This window comes from Ascaphus truei, chromosome 18, assembly GCF_040206685.1.
Source record: "Ascaphus truei isolate aAscTru1 chromosome 18, aAscTru1.hap1, whole genome shotgun sequence".
NCBI lineage: Eukaryota > Metazoa > Chordata > Amphibia > Anura > Ascaphidae > Ascaphus > Ascaphus truei.
In genome coordinates this window covers 28,246,789-28,266,011 of record NC_134500.1, presented here as the reverse complement: position 1 = coordinate 28,266,011, position 19,223 = coordinate 28,246,789, and the positions used below count along the sequence as shown (strand labels likewise).

Sequence of the window (19,223 nt, the reverse complement as noted above, 5' to 3'; positions counted from 1 at the left end):
CCCCTTCTGTGATGTACAGCATGTAATATTAAAGCTGATTTTAACTTCACTTGCTCCTGGGCTGGACTTCTATTGCTGTGACCGCCTTCACCCCTTTTTTCTACTGAATGGCCAAGACCCAACTCTCTCAAGGCCATACAACATTTTTTAGGGTTCGCTAATTACTATCGTAAGTTTATACGGAGTTTTTCCACCATTGTGGCACCCCTCACTGCGCTCACCAAAAAAGGAGCTGATCCTTCTGCTTGGTCATCCGAGGCCATCTCCGCCTTCGAGACACTCAAGGAAGCCTTTATATCCGCACCTATTCTCCGTCATCCCAACATCGAACTTCCCTTCGTCCTGGAGGTCGACGCTTCTGATTGCGGCGCTGGTGCCGTTCTTTCCCAGAGACCCACGCCCCAAGATAAGTTACATCCCTGTGCATATTTTTACAAGAAATTCTCGTCTGCCGAGAGGAACTATGACGTGGGTAACAGGGAACTTCTGGCCGTGAAGATGGCTCTTCAAGAGTGGAGACACCTGCTGGAGGGGTCGAAAGAGCCGTTTACTATTCTCACGGACCACAAGAACCTTCTTTACATAGAGAACGCTCGACGCCTTGGTCCACGACAGGCTCGTTGGGCTCTTTTTTTTTCTCGATTCGATTTTCACCTTTCCTATATCCCCGGGACCAAGAACGTAAAGGCAGGCGCACTCTCCCGAATACATTCTTCTGAAGAGAGGCCAGAGGAATCTTTGGAGACTATCCTTCCACATGAGAGGATTCTCGCCACGTCTTCTTTCAAGAATCTTGACAAGATTTTGCACTCCCAGAGACGCATTCCCAAGGACTTGGTCGTTCCCGACAACAAACTCTTTGTACCATCCAAATTTGTTCCAGAGGTCCTGTCTTGGGGTCACTCCTCTAAATCTGCAGGTCATCCAGGTTTTAAGAAGACTACTGATCTCATTCGTCGGAATTTCTGGTGGCCAAGGATGTCTCAAGATATTCTGGAGTTTACCCGCGCATGCCCCACGTGCGCTCAAAGCAAGACTCTCCGTCAAAAGCCTCAGGGTTTTCTGTTACCCCTTCCAGTTCCCGACCGCCCCATGTCCCACATTTCTATGGACTTCATTGTGGAGTTGCCCAGGTCCAGAGGAATGAACACTATCTTGGTGGTCGTGGACAGGTTCTCGAAGATGTCCCATTTCATTCCACTTAAAGGATTACCCACCTCCCCCGCCCTTGCTGATATCTTTACGGAGCAGATTTTCCGGATTCATGGGATCCCTTCGTCCATTGTTTCTGACAGAGGTTCTCAGTTCGTATCCAAATTTTGGAGAACTTTCACGAAGAGATTGGGCATCTCTTCTTCTTTCTCTTTCGCCTATCATCCTCAGTCCAATTGACAAACGGAGAGAATCAATCAATACCTGGAGAAGTACCTGAGATGTTTCATATCCGATTTCCAGGATGATTGGACTCAACTCCTCTCTTGGGCAGAGTATGCCATCAATTCTGCAAAAAACGAGTCCACCCGGGAGTCGCCCTTCTTTATAAATTATGGGTTCCACCCTCCCTGTCTTCCCATCCCCAACATTCCTTCTGGAGTACCAGCCGTAGATGAACGCATTTCTTCCCTCCAAACCGCATGGTCCAGGATTCAGTCTACCCTTCTCAACTCCTCCCGCAGATCGAAACTACAGGCCGATCGTCGTCGTCGTTCGGCGCCCAGTTACAAACCAGGGGATTTGGTATGGCTATCCTCTAGGAATATCCACCTCAAGGTAACATCTCCTAAACTGGCACCTAAGTTCCTGGGTCCCTTCCCTATTTGTGAACAAATCAATCCCGTGGCATTCCGGCTCCAACTACCACCCAGTATGAAGATTCCCAATGTCTTTCATGTGTCCCTCTTAAAACCATTCATCTCCAGTCACTTCTTTCCGGATTAGACTCGTAAACCGGATCCCATTACTGTACAAAATAACGAGGAATACGAAGTTCACTCTCTTTTGGATTCTCGCCAATCCAGGGGTCAGCTCCAGTTCTTGGTGCAGTGGAATGGCTTTGGCCCTGAAGAGAGATCCTGGGTACCTTCAAAGGACATTCATGCCCCGGCCCTTCTTAAGTCCTTCAGGATAAAGTTTCCAGAGAAACCGTTCTTGGACCGTCCTGAGGCCGTTCCTGAAGAGAGGGGTACTGTCAGGAATCGGCGTTCTCCTCGCTCCCCACACAGAGCACTTCCTCCCTACAGGGAGCCCCTGGACACACAAAACAATCCTGCGTTAATGGCCTCCACGGCTTCTCGCCCCTGCCGCCGCCACGGGATCACTCCCCTCGGCGATTCCTCTGCTCAGCACCGGGCGCGCCCACGCCCTCGTGCACGCACACCTGCACCATCCACTGGCTCGGTTCACACGCGTACACGAGTTACGGAGCACGCTCAGTCTGCACACTCTTATTCCCGTCCCCCGGACCTCAGGCTCCGCCCCCGCACACTGCACGGGCATACTCAGGTTACTAACAAGACTCACCTGGCCTGTTATGCCTGCACCAATCTGCAGTGTCTCCCTGTAGCTCTTCCTGTCCCGCCTCCGTTCCTAATTGGACCTTCCTGCTTTATCTAGCTCCTCTCTGCTCTCAGTCTTTGCTCGACATAGTCTCTGTATGGAAGTACTTCTGGATTCTCTCAGTGTTTTCACAGGTTCTGACGCAGCTCGTACGACTACCCCCTCTGGCTCTTGATTCCGGCACTCCTTGGACAACGCTCACTCTGGTAACCCCTTGAACACGGCTTGGACTACGACCTATCTCCACTCTCCACTCCCTGACTTCGGCAAGGCATCATTCACTCTATCTCTACAACCGGTACCGGCAAGTATTGTCTACCTTACTACACCTGGCCTGGCAACGCTTCATACCACACTGCGCACATGCTCCCTTTGCTGCGGGTGCGTGTATTACCACTTCCCCCTTCACCTCAGGGGACGGGTCTGGTCTGCGGGCAGCACCGGCGTAACAATCAGATAGTTCTAATGATCAAGAGCTAAAAAGTCTCCATCTCAACGGTCACCATTCCAACAGAAGCCGGGGGAGGGTGTGTTCATCATCCAACAAAAGCCGGGAGAGGGTGTGTTCATCGTCCAACAGAAGCCAGGAGAGGGCGTGTTCATCGTCCAACAGAAGCCGGGAGAGGGTGTGTTCATCGTCCAACAGAAGCCGGGAGAGGGCGTGTTCATCGTCCAACAGAAGCCGGGAGAGGGCGTGTTCATCGTCCAACAGAAGCCGGGGGAGGGCGTGTTCATCGTCCAACAGAAGCTGGGGGGAGGGAGTGTTCATCGTCCAACAGAAGCCGGGAGAGGGCGTGTTCATCGTCCAACAGAAGCCGGGGGGAGGGCGTGTTCATCGTCCAACAGAAGCTGGGAGAGGGCGTGTTCATCGTCCAACAGAAGCCGGGAGAGGGCGTGTTCATCGTCCAACAGAAGCTGGGAGAGGACGTGTTCATCGTCCAACAGAAGCTGGGAGAGGGCGTGTTCATCGTCCAACAGAAGCTGGGAGAGGGCGTGTTCATCGTCCAACAGAAGCCGGGAGAGGGCGTGTTCATCGTCCAACAGAAGCCGGGGGAGGGCGTGTTCATCGTCCAACAGAAGCCGGGAGAGGGCGTGTTCATCGTCCAACAGAAGCCGGGAGAGGGCGTGTTCATCGTCCAACAGAAGCCGGGAGAGGGCGTGTTCATCGTCCAACAGAAGCCGGGAGAGGGTGTGTTCATCGTCCAACAGAAGCCGGGGGGAGGGAGTGTTCATCGTCCAACAGAAGCCGGGGGAGGGCGTGTTCATCGTCCAACAGAAGCCGGGGGGAGGGAGTGTTCATCGTCCAACAGAAGCCGGGAGAGGGCGTGTTCATCGTCCAACAGAAGCCAGGGGGAGGGCATGTTCATTGTATGTATGTATGTATGTCTTTATTTATATAGCGCCATTAATGTACATAGCGCTTAACAGCAGTAATACACGTGACAATCATATAAATAACACATAAAGGGGAGAAGTGCTTGAGACATAAAAGTAACATTTTGGAAAGGGAGTCCCTGCTATGAAGAGCTTACAATCTCATTTGTTGGTAGGAATAACTTACAGAGACAGGAGGAGGGCGTTCTGGTAAGTGCGTCTGCAAGGGGCCAAGGTTAATGTATGAGGTGTTAATTATCAGCTATGGAGCTACCTTCCTTAAGCAGGTGTGTTTTAAGGTGTGTCTTAAAGGTGGATAGAGAGGGTGCTAGTCGGATATTGAGGGGAAGGGCATTCCAGAGGTGTGGGGCAGTCAGTGAGCAGGGTTTAAGGCGGGAGAGGGCTTTAGATACAAAAAGGGGGTAGAGAGAAGACATCCTTGAGCAGAATGCAGGAGTTGGGATGGGGCATAGCGAGAAATTAGGGCCGAGATTTAAGGAGGAGCAGAAGAGTGTAAAGCTTTAAAAGTGAGGAGGAGAATTGAGTGCGAGATGCGGGATTTGATAGGAAGCCAGGAGAGTGATTTCAGCAGGGGAGACACTGAGACAGATTTAGGAAAGAGTAGAGTGATTCTGGCAGCAGCGTTTAGGATAGATTGTAGGGGAGACAGGTGAGAGGCAGGAAGGCCAGACAGCAGGAGGTTGCACTAATCGAGACGGGAGAGAATGAGGGCCTGAGTCAGAGTTTTAGCAGTCGAGCAACAGAGGAAAGGGGGTATCTTTGTAATATTGCGGAGGAAAAAACGATAGTTTTTGGCTACCTCTTGAATGTGAGAAGAGAATGTGAGAGAGTCGAGTGTGACCCCTAGGCAGCATGCTTGGGCTACTGGGTGAATGATAGTACTTCCAACAGTAATGTGGAAGGAGGAAAAAGGGCCAGGTTTGGGGGAACAACAGTAGCCAGGGCAAGGGCGTGTTCATCGTCCAACAGAAGCAAGGGGAAGGGCGTGTTCATCGTCCAACATAAGCTGGGGGAAGGGCATGTTCATCGTCCGGGTTATCATGAGAAACAATGTATTGCATTTTATGTACCCCCTAATAACCCAGAGAAGTGATTAAAGTGCAATGTTTAGGGGGGCTGTTGTCCATTCGGGTACCAAAGTGAACTATAATAGAGTATTTAGGGGGTAGGGGTGCTTCCACACCAGATTATTGAGCGTCCAGAAATTATTTGCTGTTATCTGCCCTCCTGGGTAATTACCGGGTTTTCCCAATTAGAAGGCGACATTTTTTTTCGATATTATAATCAGGCCCGCCCACTTTGCGAGCCAATCAGCAGTCGGATGTAGGAGGGTAAAACGGAGGAAGCTCCACCTTGGGGGACTGAAGGAAGGAAGGTAGCAGGAAGCTCAAACCGAGAGAGATGGAGAGACACACAGAGACGGAGAGAGACACAGACACGGAGAGACACACAGAGACGGAGAGACACACAGAGACGGAGAGACACACAGAGACGGAGAGACACACAGAGACGGAGAGACACACAGAGACGGAGAGACACACAGAGACGGAGAGACACAGAGACGGAGAGACACACAGAGACGGAGAGACACACAGAGACGGAGAGACACACAGAGACGGAGAGAGACACAGAGACGGAGAGAGACACAGAGACGGAGAGAGACACAGAGACGGAGAGAGACACAGACGGAGAGACACACAGAGACGGAGAGACACACAGAGACGGAGAGACACACAGAGACGGAGAGAGACACAGAGACGGAGAGAGACACAGAGACGGGGAGACACACAGAGACGGAGAGACACACAGAGACGGAGAGACACACAGACGGAGAGACACACAGAGACGGAGAGACACACAGAGACGGAGAGAGACACAGAGACGGAGAGAGACACAGAGACGGAGAGACACACAGAGACGGAGAGAGACACAGAGACGGAGAGAGACACAGAGACGGAGAGACACACAGAGACGGAGAGACACACAGAGACGGAGAGAGACACAGACGGAGAGACACACAGAGACGGAGAGACACACAGACGGAGAGACACACAGAGACGGAGAGACACACAGAGACGGAGAGACACACAGAGACGGAGAGAGACACAGAGACGGAGAGAGACACAGAGACGGAGAGACACACAGAGACGGAGAGAGACACAGAGACGGAGAGAGACACAGAGACGGAGAGACACACAGAGACGGAGAGACACACAGAGACGGAGAGACACACAGAGACGGAGAGACACACAGAGACGGAGAGAGACACAGAGACGGAGAGAGACACAGAGACGGAGAGACACACAGAAACGGAGAGAGACACAGAGACGGAGAGACACACAGAGACGGAGAGAGACACAGAGACGGAGAGACACAGAGACGGAGAGACACACAGAGACGGAGAGAGACACATAGACGGAGAGACACACAGAGACGGAGAGAGACACAGAGACGGAGACACACAGAGACGGAGAGACACACAGAGACGGAGAGACACACAGACGGAGAGACACAGAGACGGAGAGACACACAGAGACGGAGAGAGACACAGAGACGGAAAGAGACACAGAGACGGAGAGACACACAGAGACGGAGAGACACACAGACGGAGAGACACACAGAGACGGAGAGACACACAGAGACGGAGAGACACACAGAGACGGAGAGACACACAGAGACGGAGAGACACACAGAGACGGAGAGACACACAGAGACGGAGAGACACACAGAGACGGAGAGACACACAGAGACGGAGAGAGACACAGACGGAGAGAGAGACGGTGTGTGTGTATTTTCTTTCCAGCAACTACTGAAACTAGGGTGTCGCCCTATATTCAGGGTCACCATATAATCCGGCAAATACGGTACTATTTAAGATTTGCAATCACCTGCTAACTTTGCCTAATAATACCAGTCTTATTTATTGAAGAAGTCCTCCCCACACCTGGTAAAAAAGCAGCCAAAGGGATCCCATCCTTCACTTTAACCCTCACCTTTATTATTTTCAGGACTTTGGGGGACACAAACGGACAGTGGATGGAGGTGTAACAGGGCGCTGGGCGGTGGGCGAACCTATATGATGACCGACCCGTAATATTGGAGCCACAACTTGAGCAGATAACCGTCTCCAATATAACCTTAGCTATATCCTTGCTGGTGCTCTACCTAAGTGTATTCCGACATAAGTGCTCTTCTGGCACTGGAAGACAGCTAACAGTATATTCAAGTCAAGACGTCTTAGACAGAAGACTGCTTAGTGAACATGGGCCTATGAGAGAGTAACATGGCTCTCCTTGGGGTGTTGCTGTGGAGATAATGTTCTAGGGGAGTGGACGTCACCCCTCACCCTCATCCATGCTCTCCTGTATCTTTCTCCTCTTGGAAACACAGCATTTATCGGGAGACGCACAAGGTCTCTTTCCAACATCCGTGGCTGGACTGGGCAGAAGGGGCTGGTAGCCTTTCTCTCGTGGGTCAAGGGGCATCTTGCACAGCAGGATACAGATGGAAGGGAGGTTTTTCTGCACGGTCAGGCATGGCGTTGGACTCGGGACCTCCGGCCCTTTCTGTTCCCACACCTCCTGCAGGGTCTTACACTGTACCTTGGAGACTTGATGAAGCCCCTCCACCTGCCTTTTCAATATTTCCACGCTGGTGATGGCTTTAGTCACTGCCCGACCGTAGGCGCTGAAAACAATCTGCCCCGTGTCCTCGGACCCCATGTGGGCCAAAGCGTAGCCAATGAGATTGCGGATCTTGCTGCCCTCTTTGACTCTCATCTGCACCACGTGCGGGGAAAGGTCCTTGAAAGGCAGAGATTTTCCTTCATCTTCATCCCACGTCCTGACCCGGTGGTACTTCTCCATCCTGGACTGGGCGGGATGAGAAGCCAACGAAATGATGGGGAGCCTCCTTTTGGATTCTCAGTTGGACGACTGCTGTCAGAAGAATAACAGACAGTACAGGAGCAATCCACCCAAACTAACCTCTATTTGTTTTACCGGTTTGGAAACGGGGTTCTTCCAAAGCTGAACGGCGCTATTTTCAGCTCCGGGGACCACCCTGCTCCATAGATATTTGCTGGTATCACGTCTTGGTGTTTAAAGGGGATTTAAATGGACATCCAACAGGATGACAAAATGATGTTGGAGATTTCCTATTGGCCTGAGATTTGGCAGCCATTTTGTTTCCCCCGAGGGAGATTTCGACTAACTTCACCGGTAAGTATCTCGGGTACTGCGAATAGTGACGTTTGACTCATGGGGAGAGGGAGGTGGGCGACTGTCTGTCGCCCACCCTGTAAAAAAAAAGATAAGAGGGGAACTACTTCTTTAAGTGACATTCCATCAACCATGATAAAAAAAAATAGATTGTAAGCTCTACGGGGCAGGGAAACATTCGATGCGCAGAGCTGCGTACACTGTCAGTGCTATACGTGAATACATTATTTTTTATTACTCACAAGAATTCCTTTTGTTTGCTACAGCAGATGCAGGGTTATTCCTCACCATCTGCAGCTGGGCGACTTTCAGCAGTAGACCCGCGTTGGGTGATTATCCACCATGCTCTCTGGGGAGTGGATGAGGATTCTTTTAACCAAAGGTTCTCAACTCCAGTCTTCCATCCCCCTCCCCCCACCCCCCCAACTGTCAGGTTTAAACGATATCCCAGCACGATATCCCAGCTTCAGCACAGGTGGCGCATTCAGTGGCTCAGTCAGAGACTGAGCCACTGAATGCGCCACCTGTGCTGAAACAGAGACTGATTGAGCCACCTGTGATGAAGCAGGCTCTTCGACTGAGCCACCTGTGCTGAAGCAGGGATATCCTGAAAACCTGACCTGTTGGTGGCCCTTGAGGACTTGAGTTGCCCCGCCCTGATTTAAGGTATCCCCCCGACACAAAGACCCTCGCCAGGTTTCTAAGACGATCCTAGCATGACTCCTCCCTTAACCTCTCTTGCTACTCATTCTAGCTTCTCCTTTATATCGATTCCTGATGCGAGCAAGTGGTGTATCCATTCAAAGGGCCACCACACGCCGCCATTTTGGGGCATCATTAATTAAGCCGAGCTAAACCGCAAGGAACACCATGGCCCATTCAAGTTAAAGTGCGGTAAGGTACCTTACTGGATAGCATTGCTTAGTTAATCTGGTCCTAAGAGAGGCATATTCCAAATACATACCTAAATGTAAGTTAAAGCCTTCAAGGGGACATCCAGGCAAAGGGGAAGTATGGCGTCTTCCAACACGGAGAGTGCCTTATGCTATAGCACTGCTTAGTAAACATGGGCCATAATGCGCAGTACAGGTACTTCGCGCGAGGAGGGGGAATGAGAAGTATGATGTAGCATTTCTCTCAGCAATCAGGAAATCATTCAGGTGATATCAGGTAACCATATCAGCAAACGAAGACAAAGGATATATGGGTGGACAGCAGTTTATAAACCTTTTGTCCCTCTATCTGTAACATTAAGCACCGGTGATTGGTTTTCAATTACCTCCAGCCAATCTTTAACATGGGAACACATTTCAACACATGCCCCCCTGCTAGCTGGCACAGGCGCAGTAGAACTCTGGGGTCTCATTTCTGTAGCCCCACATATGCAAATGGAATGCCAGCCATTCTACCCATTTGGCTTTATGGCAGGAAAACCTTTGTTGGAATGTGTTAAATGGAACACTTAAGAACTGCTCTGGTTTGAGCCTCGGATAAACAGTGAGGGTGACAAAACTCTTTGAACAATACTTAAGTCCTAGACATTCGGTCGTCTCTCGGGCCATCTGCTACATTATGGCCAAAGAAATTTCCTCTGGAATTTATCCATACCTTAGAATACAGTATTAAGCATAAAACATAGACGGATTAAAATATCCGGTTCCGTTGGGTCTAGCAGGTCCAAACTTCCCAGTTCTCATTGCCAGAACTGGGACACCATATGGTCCAAAAAGCGACTTACTACGACCTAAGGAACCGGAGTTACACAAATGCACATTAAATCATTTTAATACAAAAATCTCCACTGAAAAAGAAATCTCAGCTTTTCACTAAATCCCCATTGAAAACAACGGGCAGCTCCGCCATAGACTTTCAATGGTAAATCGCCGCCATTGAAGTCAATGGGGTTTTTCTGCCATTGAAGTCTATGGGAAAAGTCCCGAACTTCAAGGGGGTCCATACTCCGTCGGGTTGGTCCAAGCGGGTCAAGGATGGTTCTGCAAAGATGCCGGAGCAGTGGCTACAGATACCCCAAACCCTGATCCGCTGGACCCTCCGGAACCGGAGCTATGGAATACCAAAATTCAGTTTTTTCCACTTAGTCATTTTTCAGAGTCGTTTTTGCCGCCGCCGGCAAAGCCTATGGCGCACCCGCTCTATCTGGTTCGACCCTTATCGGGGGTCCAGGATTCGGGGACCTGGTGGTGGTCGAGTGAGGGGAAGCCCAGGAAATAGGGGCAAAAAGAATTTTATTTCTAGGTGCCCTAGAACTGTTTATTCCCACATCAATTAACGTTGAACTTGACTCAAGTGATTTTAACTCTTTTAAAGGACATTGTATCCGCTTTGCGGTTTGCGGTCTGGACGGCAGCCAACTCGTTCTTCGAAAGGGTACCTCGAGGAATCTCCATTGAAGTCAATGGGCCCATTGACTTTCAATGGGAAACCGCCGCTCTCCCTCTCGGACGCCACCTGCTGGTCTTTACAGGAAACAGGACTAAAACAGCACACTTCGCCATTGGAATGCATTGAGCCCTAATGGCGGCCAATGGGGCCTGCAAAATGGTGCCTGAAAAGGCGGGAAAACTACACAAAGAGCTATAATCATTAAAGAACTATTAACCCTTGTGCTCCCGGATGGATTCTAGTGTGTGTCCAGTTAACCCCTTGTCTCCCTGGTGCGGTCAGGGGTGGCCAAATGGGGTGCAACCCCTTTAATACCGGGCCACCCCCTTTCTCCCTCTACAGGACCCCCCCAGCTCTCTTTAAGGAGATTCACACCCAGTGCCGGGAGACCTATCTTCCTACCTAACTCCTGGCAAGTCTGTGCCATGCTTTGGAAGGGGAGATGGAGAGAGGTTCGTACATACAAGAGACGCGTTGTACACACTTACCTGGATGGTTGGTGGAGATGCTGGTAGATGATGGTCTCTCACCGGTTGGTCTCTTGGTTTCAGCAATGATGTCCCACGCGGGGAAGTCCCGCGCTGCGTCTCGGCTGCCTATCTCAACTAGCAAGGTTTCCCGTTCTGTAATTCTCTATACCTCCCCCCTCCCTCATTGCAAGCCTGCCCCTCTTATTCAGAAGAACGTGCTCTCCTGAGAACAGATCCCCCTTGATACAAGATATCCGCGTACCTTCCTGCGTGAGCTGTGAGCCTCAGGGCTGAAGTGTAAAGAGCTGCTCTCAGTTCTCTGCCTGCGCTCCTCAGCTCTGTGAGCAAAGCTGCAGAATTGCCGTGTTCGGCTGCTGCTCTCCTCAGCACCAAGAGATTTTCCTCCCTCTATCGCAAGCCTCTGCTTTTCTGCACCTCGGTGAGCGTGCGAAGGGAAGGACAGGGAGCAGAGACCCTCACACGTCCGACAACCATAATGACACCCTGTTGCAGGGTACATGCAACTACACATGTGGGTTTCTTGACAAGACTTATTTATTTAGCCTTAAAAGATATACAGCACACAAAACAAAAATAGCTTTTCATCAGCAAACAAAAAGAAAAATGGCTTTTCTTCATCAGACAAAACAAAACAGTTTCTCTTTAGCAGACAGTGTTAAAATCAGGCAGCTACCCTTTTCTATGCAGGAGACAGACAGTTCATAATTCATGTACTTTGATAACAGACCTTGTTTCAGTAATCTCTGCAGTAGCTTACTCCTCTCTCCTCAACAGCCAGGCCCCATGTGTCTACAGCCTGGGTTTTTAACTCACCTTGATTAGGCAGCTGGGATCCAACTAATTGTCCTGAGGTTCCCAGCTGAAGTTAACCTAGTCAGTGCTGTACTGCAGACTAGACATAGGTTTTCCAGGCATATAACTGTTGGCTTTTATTTACCGTCACACACCCCTAGTCTCTAAATTCCATTAAGGGTGCTTTCTAATCTTCTTGTCGTCTCTGCTACAATTTTACTATCTCACCTTCCTCTCTCACCTTCACCTCTCTCTCTCGCTCACCTTCCTCTCTCTCTCTCTCACACCTTCTTCTCTATCTCACCAGACCATCATCTGCTGCCTGTTTTTCTTCCTACATCTCACCTCAGACTTTGCAGACTATTTTTTTATTTTTTATTACTTGAATTTTTATTGAATAGTTTGCAAAGATTATGGGGGAAAGGGTACGTAAAAGAAAAAAAGGGGGGGATGCATAGATACAGATAGTTGGTAATATCACATTTGGTGGAAGGTTAAGGGAAGGGGGGAAGGGGATAGCATTTGTACATATATAGCATAGGGAATAGCATTTTAATACAGCATAAATCACAACATCCAGAATATTTTAATCTAGATATGGGGATATACCGGCCTTGTGAAACCAAGGGTCCCAAACCCCCGCGAATTGGGTGGTGGGGCCATTCAGATATGCTGAAAGTTCTTCCATATAAACTATGTGCCATATTTTATTGTTTATTTGGCTTAAAGATGGGGGTGTAGTTTGTTTCCAATTCTTGGCGATTGTGCATCTAGCAGCATTCACAATTTGGGAGATAACTTTGGATTCCTTTTTGTTTTGGTTGGTCGCTGGTTTTCCTAGCAGTATATAAAGAGGGTCGTGCGGAACAGTGATCCCCATGACACTTTCTATAAGGGCGAGTACTTCTCTCCATGTTGTCTGGATTTTAGGGCATGACCAAAATATATGTAATATATTCCCCATTTCCCCACAGCCTCGCCAACACAATGGGGAAACACCTGGGAGAAAAGAGTGTAGCCTAGTAGGGGTCATATTAGTTTGTAAATGTTCTCCTTGATCACAACACATGATGAGTTCTTGGAGGCCGCCTCCCGTATGTCTTTCCATGTATCGAGATCCAAATCTGTATTTAAATCTCTCTCCCCAGGGATCATATATTTGTCAGGAATCTGTTTACTTTTAGTGGGAGCTAATTTTTGGCAAATCGTAGAGATAATATTTTTTGTGAGAGTCTGGTGCAGACACCACTTTTCATATAAAGTTAGATTGTGAGATTTTCACTTTTAAGGCTTTTTTGCCCCCCTTACATCTCACTCCAATATCTCACTATAAACCACCCTCTGCTCCTCCTTACATCTCACCCTAATATCTCACTATACCCTCCTCTGCACCTCCAGACATCTCAATATACCCTCCTCTGCCCCTCCTTACATCTCCCCCTAATATCTCACTACACCCTCTTCTGCCCCTCCTTACATCTCACCCTAATATCTCACTATACCCTCCTCTGCCCCTCCTTACATCTCACCCTAATATCTCACTATACCCTCCTCTGCCCCTCCTTACATCTCACACCAATATCTCACTATACCATCCTATGCCCCTCCTTACATCTCACCCTAATCTCTCACTATAAACAGCTCTCTCCTCCTTACATCTCACCCTAATCTCTCACTATACCCTCCTCTGCCCCTCCTTACATCTCACCCCAATATCTCACTATAAACCGCCCTCTGCCCCTCCTTACATCTCACCCTAATATCTCACTATACCTTCCTCAGCCCCTCTTTACATCTCACCCTAATATCTCACAATACCATCCTCTGCCCCTTCTTAAATCTCACCCTAATATCTTACTATACACCCATCTGCCCCTCCTTACATCTCACCCTAATCTCTCACTATACCCCACTCTGCCCCTCCTTACATCTCACCCTAATATTTCTCTGTACCCTCCTCTGCCCCTCCTTACACCTCACCCTAATATCTCACTATACACTCCTTACACCTCACCCTAATATCTCACTATACCCTCCTCTGCCCCTCCTTACATCTCACCCTAATATCTCACTATACCCTCCTCTGTCCCTCCTTACATCTCACCCTAATATCTCACTATACCCTCCTCTGCCCCTCCTTACATCTCCCCCTAATATCTCACTATACCCTCCTCTGCCCCTCCTTACATCTCACCCTAATATCTCACTATACCCTCCTCTGCCCCTCCTTACATCTCCCCCTAATATCTCACTATACCTCCTCTGCCCCCTTACATCTCCCCCCTAATATCTCACTATACCCTCCTCTGCCCCTCCTTACTTCTCACTCTAATATCTCACTATACCCTCCTCTGCCCCTCCTCACATCTCACCCTAATATCTCACTATACCCTCCTCTGCCCCTCCTTACGTCTCACCCTAATATCTCACTATACCCTCCTCTGCCCCTCCTTACATCTCACCCTAATATCTCACTATGCCCTCCTCTGCCCCTCCTCACATCTCACCCTAATATCTCACTATACCCTCCTCTGCCCCTCCTTACGTCTCACCCTAATATCTCACTACACCCTCCTCTGCCTCTCCTTACATCTCACCCTAATATCTCACTATACCCTCCTCTGCCTCTCCTTACATCTCACCCTAATATCTCACTATACCCTCCTCTGCCTCTCCTTACATGTCACCCTAATATCTCACTATATCCTCCTCTGGCCCTCCTTACATCTCACCCTAATATCTCACTATACCCTCCTCTGCCTCTCCTTACATCTCACCCTAATATCTCACTATACCCTCCTCTGCCTCTCCTTACATCTCACCCTAATATCTCACTATACCCTCCTCTGCCCCTCCTTACATCTCACCCTAATATCTCACTATACCCTCCTCTGCCCCTCCTTACATCTCACCCTAATATATCACTATACCCTACTCTGCCCCTCCTTGCATCTCAATATACCCTCCTCTGCCCCTCCTTACATCTCCCTCTAATATCTCACTATACACTCTTCTGCCCCTCCTTATATCTCGCCCTAATATCTCACTATACCCTCCTTACATCTCACCCTAATATCTCACTATACATTCTTCTGCCCCTCCTTAAATATCACCCTAATATCTCACTATACCCTCCTCTGCCCCTCCTTACATCTCACACCAATATCTCACTATACCATCCTCTGCCCCTCCTTACATCTCACCCTAATATCTCACTATACCCTCCTCTGCACCTCCAGACATCTCAATATACCCTCCTCTGCCCCTCCTTACATCTCCCCCTAATATCTCACTACACCCTCTTCTGCCCCTCCTTACATCTCACCCTAATATCTCACTATACCCTCCTCTGCCCCTCCTTACATCTCACCCTAATATCTCACTATACACTCTTCTGACCCTCCTTATATCTCACCCTAATATCTCACTATACCCTCCTCTGTCCCTCCTTACATCTCACCCTAATATCTCACTATACGCTCCTCTGCCCCTCCTCACATCTCACCCTAATTTCTCACTATACACTCCTCACATCTCACCCTAATATCTCACTATACCCTCCTCTGCCCCCTTACATCTCACCCTAATAACTAACTATACCTCCTCTGCCCTTCCTTACATCTCACCCTAATATCTCACTATACACTCTTCTGACCCTCCTTATATCTCACCCTAATATCTCACTATACCCTCCTCTGTCCCTCCTTACATCTCACACCAATATCTCACTATACCATCCTCTGCCCCTCCTTGCATCTCAATATACCATCCTCTGCCCCTCCTTACATCTCCCTCTAATATCTCACTATACACTCTTCTGCCCCTCCTTATATCTCGCCCTAATATCTCACTATACCCTCCTCTGCCCCTCCTTACATCTCACCCTAATATCTCACTATACATTCTTCTGCCCCTCCTTAAATATCACCCTAATATCTCACTATACCCTCCTCTGCCCCTCCTTACATCTCACACCAATATCTCACTATACCATCCTCTGCCCCTCCTTACATCTCACCCTAATATCTCACTATACACTCTTCTGACCCTCCTTATTTCTCACCCTAATATCTCACTATACCCTCCTCTGTCCCTCCTTACATCTCACACCAATATCTCACTATACTATCCTCTGCCCCTCCTTGCATCTCAATATACCCTCCTCTGCCCCTCCTTACATCTCCCTCTAATATCTCACTATACACTCTTCTGCCCCTCCTTATATCTCGCCCTAATATCTCACTATACCCTCCTCTGCCCCTCCTTACATCTCACCCTAATATCTCACTATACATTCTTCTGCCCCTCCTTAAATATCACCCTAATATCTCACTATACCCTCCTCTGCCCCTCCTTACATCTCACACCAATATCTCACTATACCATCCTCTGCCCCTCCTTACACCTCACCCTAATATCTCACTATACACTCTTCTGACCCTCCTTATATCTCACCCTAATATCTCACTATACCCTCCTCTGTCCCTCCTTACAACTCACACCAATATCTCACTATACTATCCTCTGCCCCTCCTTGCATCTCAATATACCCTCCTCTGCCCCTCCTTACATCTCCCCCTAATATCTCACTATACCCTCCTCTGCCCCTCCTTACATCTCCCTCTAATATCTCACTATACACTCTTCTGCCCCTCCTTATATCTCGCCCTAATATCTCACTATACCCTCCTCTGCCGCTCCTTACATCTCATCCCTAATATCTCACTATACCCTCCTCTGCCCCTCCTTACATCTCACACCAATATCTCACTATACCATCCTCTGCCCCTCCTTACATCTCACCCTAATATCTCACTATACCCTCCTCTGCACCTCCAGACATCTCAATATACCCTCCTCTGCCCCTCCTTACATCTCCCCCTAATATCTCACTACACCCTCTTCTGCCCCTCCTTACATCTCACCCTAATATCTCACTATACCCTCCTCTGCCCCTCCTTACATCTCACCCTAATATCTCACTATACACTCTTCTGACCCTCCTTATATCTCACCCTAATATCTCACTATACCCTCCTCTGTCCCTCCTTACATCTCACCCTAATATCTCACTATACGCTCCTCTGCCCCTCCTCACATCTCACCCTAATTTCTCACTATACACTCCTCACATCTCACCCTAATATCTCACTATACCTCCTCTGCCCCTCCTTACATCTCACCCTAATATCTCACTATACCCTCCTCTGCCCCCTTACATCTCACCCTAATAACTAACTATACCTCCTCTGCCCTTCCTTACATCTCACCCTAATATCTCACTATACACTCTTCTGACCCTCCTTATATCTCACCCTAATATCTCACTATACCCTCCTCTGTCCCTCCTTACATCTCACACCAATATCTCACTATACCATCCTCTGCCCCTCCTTACATCTCCCTCTAATATCTCACTATACACTCTTCTGCCCCTCCTTATATCTCGCCCTAATATCTCACTATACCCTCCTCTGCCCCTCCTTACATCTCACCCTAATATCTCACTATACATTCTTCTGCCCCTCCTTAAATATCACCCTAATATCTCACTATACCCTCCTCTGCCCCTCCTTACATCTCACACCAATATCTCACTATACCATCCTCTGCCCCTCCTTACATCTCACCCTAATATCTCACTATACACTCTTCTGACCCTCCTTATATCTCACCCTAATATCTCACTATACCCTCCTCTGTCCCTCCTTACAACTCACACCAATATCTCACTATACTATCCTTTGCCCCTCCTTGCATCTCAATATACCCTCCTCTGCCCCTCCTTACATCTCCCCCTAATATCTCACTATACCCTCCTCTGCCCCTCCTTACATCTCCCTCTAATATCTCACTATACACTCTTCTGCCCCTCCTTATATCTCGCCCTAATATCTCACTATACCCTCCTCTGCCGCTCCTTACATCTCATCCCTAATATCTCACTATACCCTCCTCTGCCCCTCCTTACATCTCACACCAATATCTCACTATACCATCCTCTGCCCCTCCTTACATCTCACCCTAATATCTCACTATACCCTCCTCTGCACCTCCAGACATCTCAATATACCCTCCTCTGCCCCTCCTTACATCTCCCCCTAATATCTCACTACACCCTCTTCTGCCCCTCCTTACATCTCACCCTAATATCTCACTATACCCTCCTCTGCCCCTCCTTACATCTCACCCTAATATCTCACTATACACTCTTCTGACCCTCCTTATATCTCACCCTAATATCTCACTATACCCTCCTCTGTCCCTCCTTACATCTCACCCTAATATCTCACTATACGCTCCTCTGCCCCTCCTCACATCTCACCCTAATTTCTCACTATACACTCCTCACATCTCACCCTAATATCTCACTATACCTCCTCTGCCCCTCCTTACATCTCACCCTAATATCTCACTATACCCTCCTCTGCCCCCTTACATCTCACCCTAATAACTAACTATACCTCCTCTGCCCTTCCTTACATCTCACCCTAATATCTCACTATACACTCTTCTGACCCTCCTTATATCTCACCCTAATATCTCACTATACCCTCCTCTGTCCCTCCTTACATCTCACACCAATATCTCACTATACCATCCTCTGCCCCTCCTTGCATCTCAATATACCATCCTCTGCCCCTCCTTACATCTCCCTCTAATATCTCACTATACACTCTTCTGCCCCTCCTTAAATATCACCCTAATATCTCACTATACCCTCCTCTGCCCCTCCTTACATCTCACCCTAATATCTCACTATACATTCTTCTGCCCCTCCTTAAATATCACCCTAATATCTCACTATACCCTCCTCTGCCCCTCCTTACATCTCACACCAATATCTCACTATACCATCCTCTGCCCCTCCTTACATCTCACCCTAATATCTCACTATACACTCTTCTGACCCTCCTTATATCTCACCCTAATATCTCACTATACCCTCCTCTGTCCCTCCTTACATCTCACACCAATATCTCACTATACCATCCTCTGCCCCTCCTTGCATCTCAATATACCATCCTCTGCCCCTCCTTACATCTCCCTCTAATATCTCACTATACACTCTTCTGCCCCTCCTTATATCTCGCCCTAATATCTCACTATACCCTCCTCTGCCCCTCCTTACATCTCACCCTAATATCTCACTATACATTCTTCTGCCCCTCCTTAAATATCACCCTAATATCTCACTATACCCTCCTCTGCCGCTCCTTACATCTCATCCCTAATATCTCACTATACCCTCCTCTGCCCCTCCTTACATCTCACACCAATATCTCACTATAAAATCCTCTGCCCCTCCTTACATCTCACCCTAATATCTCAATATACCCTCCTCTGCCCCTCCTTACATCTCCCC

At 48.7% G+C, this 19,223-nt stretch overlaps 1 protein-coding gene across 1 annotated transcript; it reads right to left on the bottom strand.

Moving 5' to 3' along the window:
- Positions 1 to 7,222: 7,222 nt before the first annotated feature.
- On the bottom strand, positions 7,223 to 7,817 carry RPP25 (ribonuclease P/MRP subunit p25). Its single transcript, XM_075576210.1, has one exon. It carries the CDS (start codon positions 7,815 to 7,817, stop codon positions 7,287 to 7,289), a length of 531 nt encoding a protein of 176 aa, XP_075432325.1. The 3' UTR covers positions 7,223 to 7,286.
- Positions 7,818 to 19,223: the final 11,406 nt, after the last annotated feature.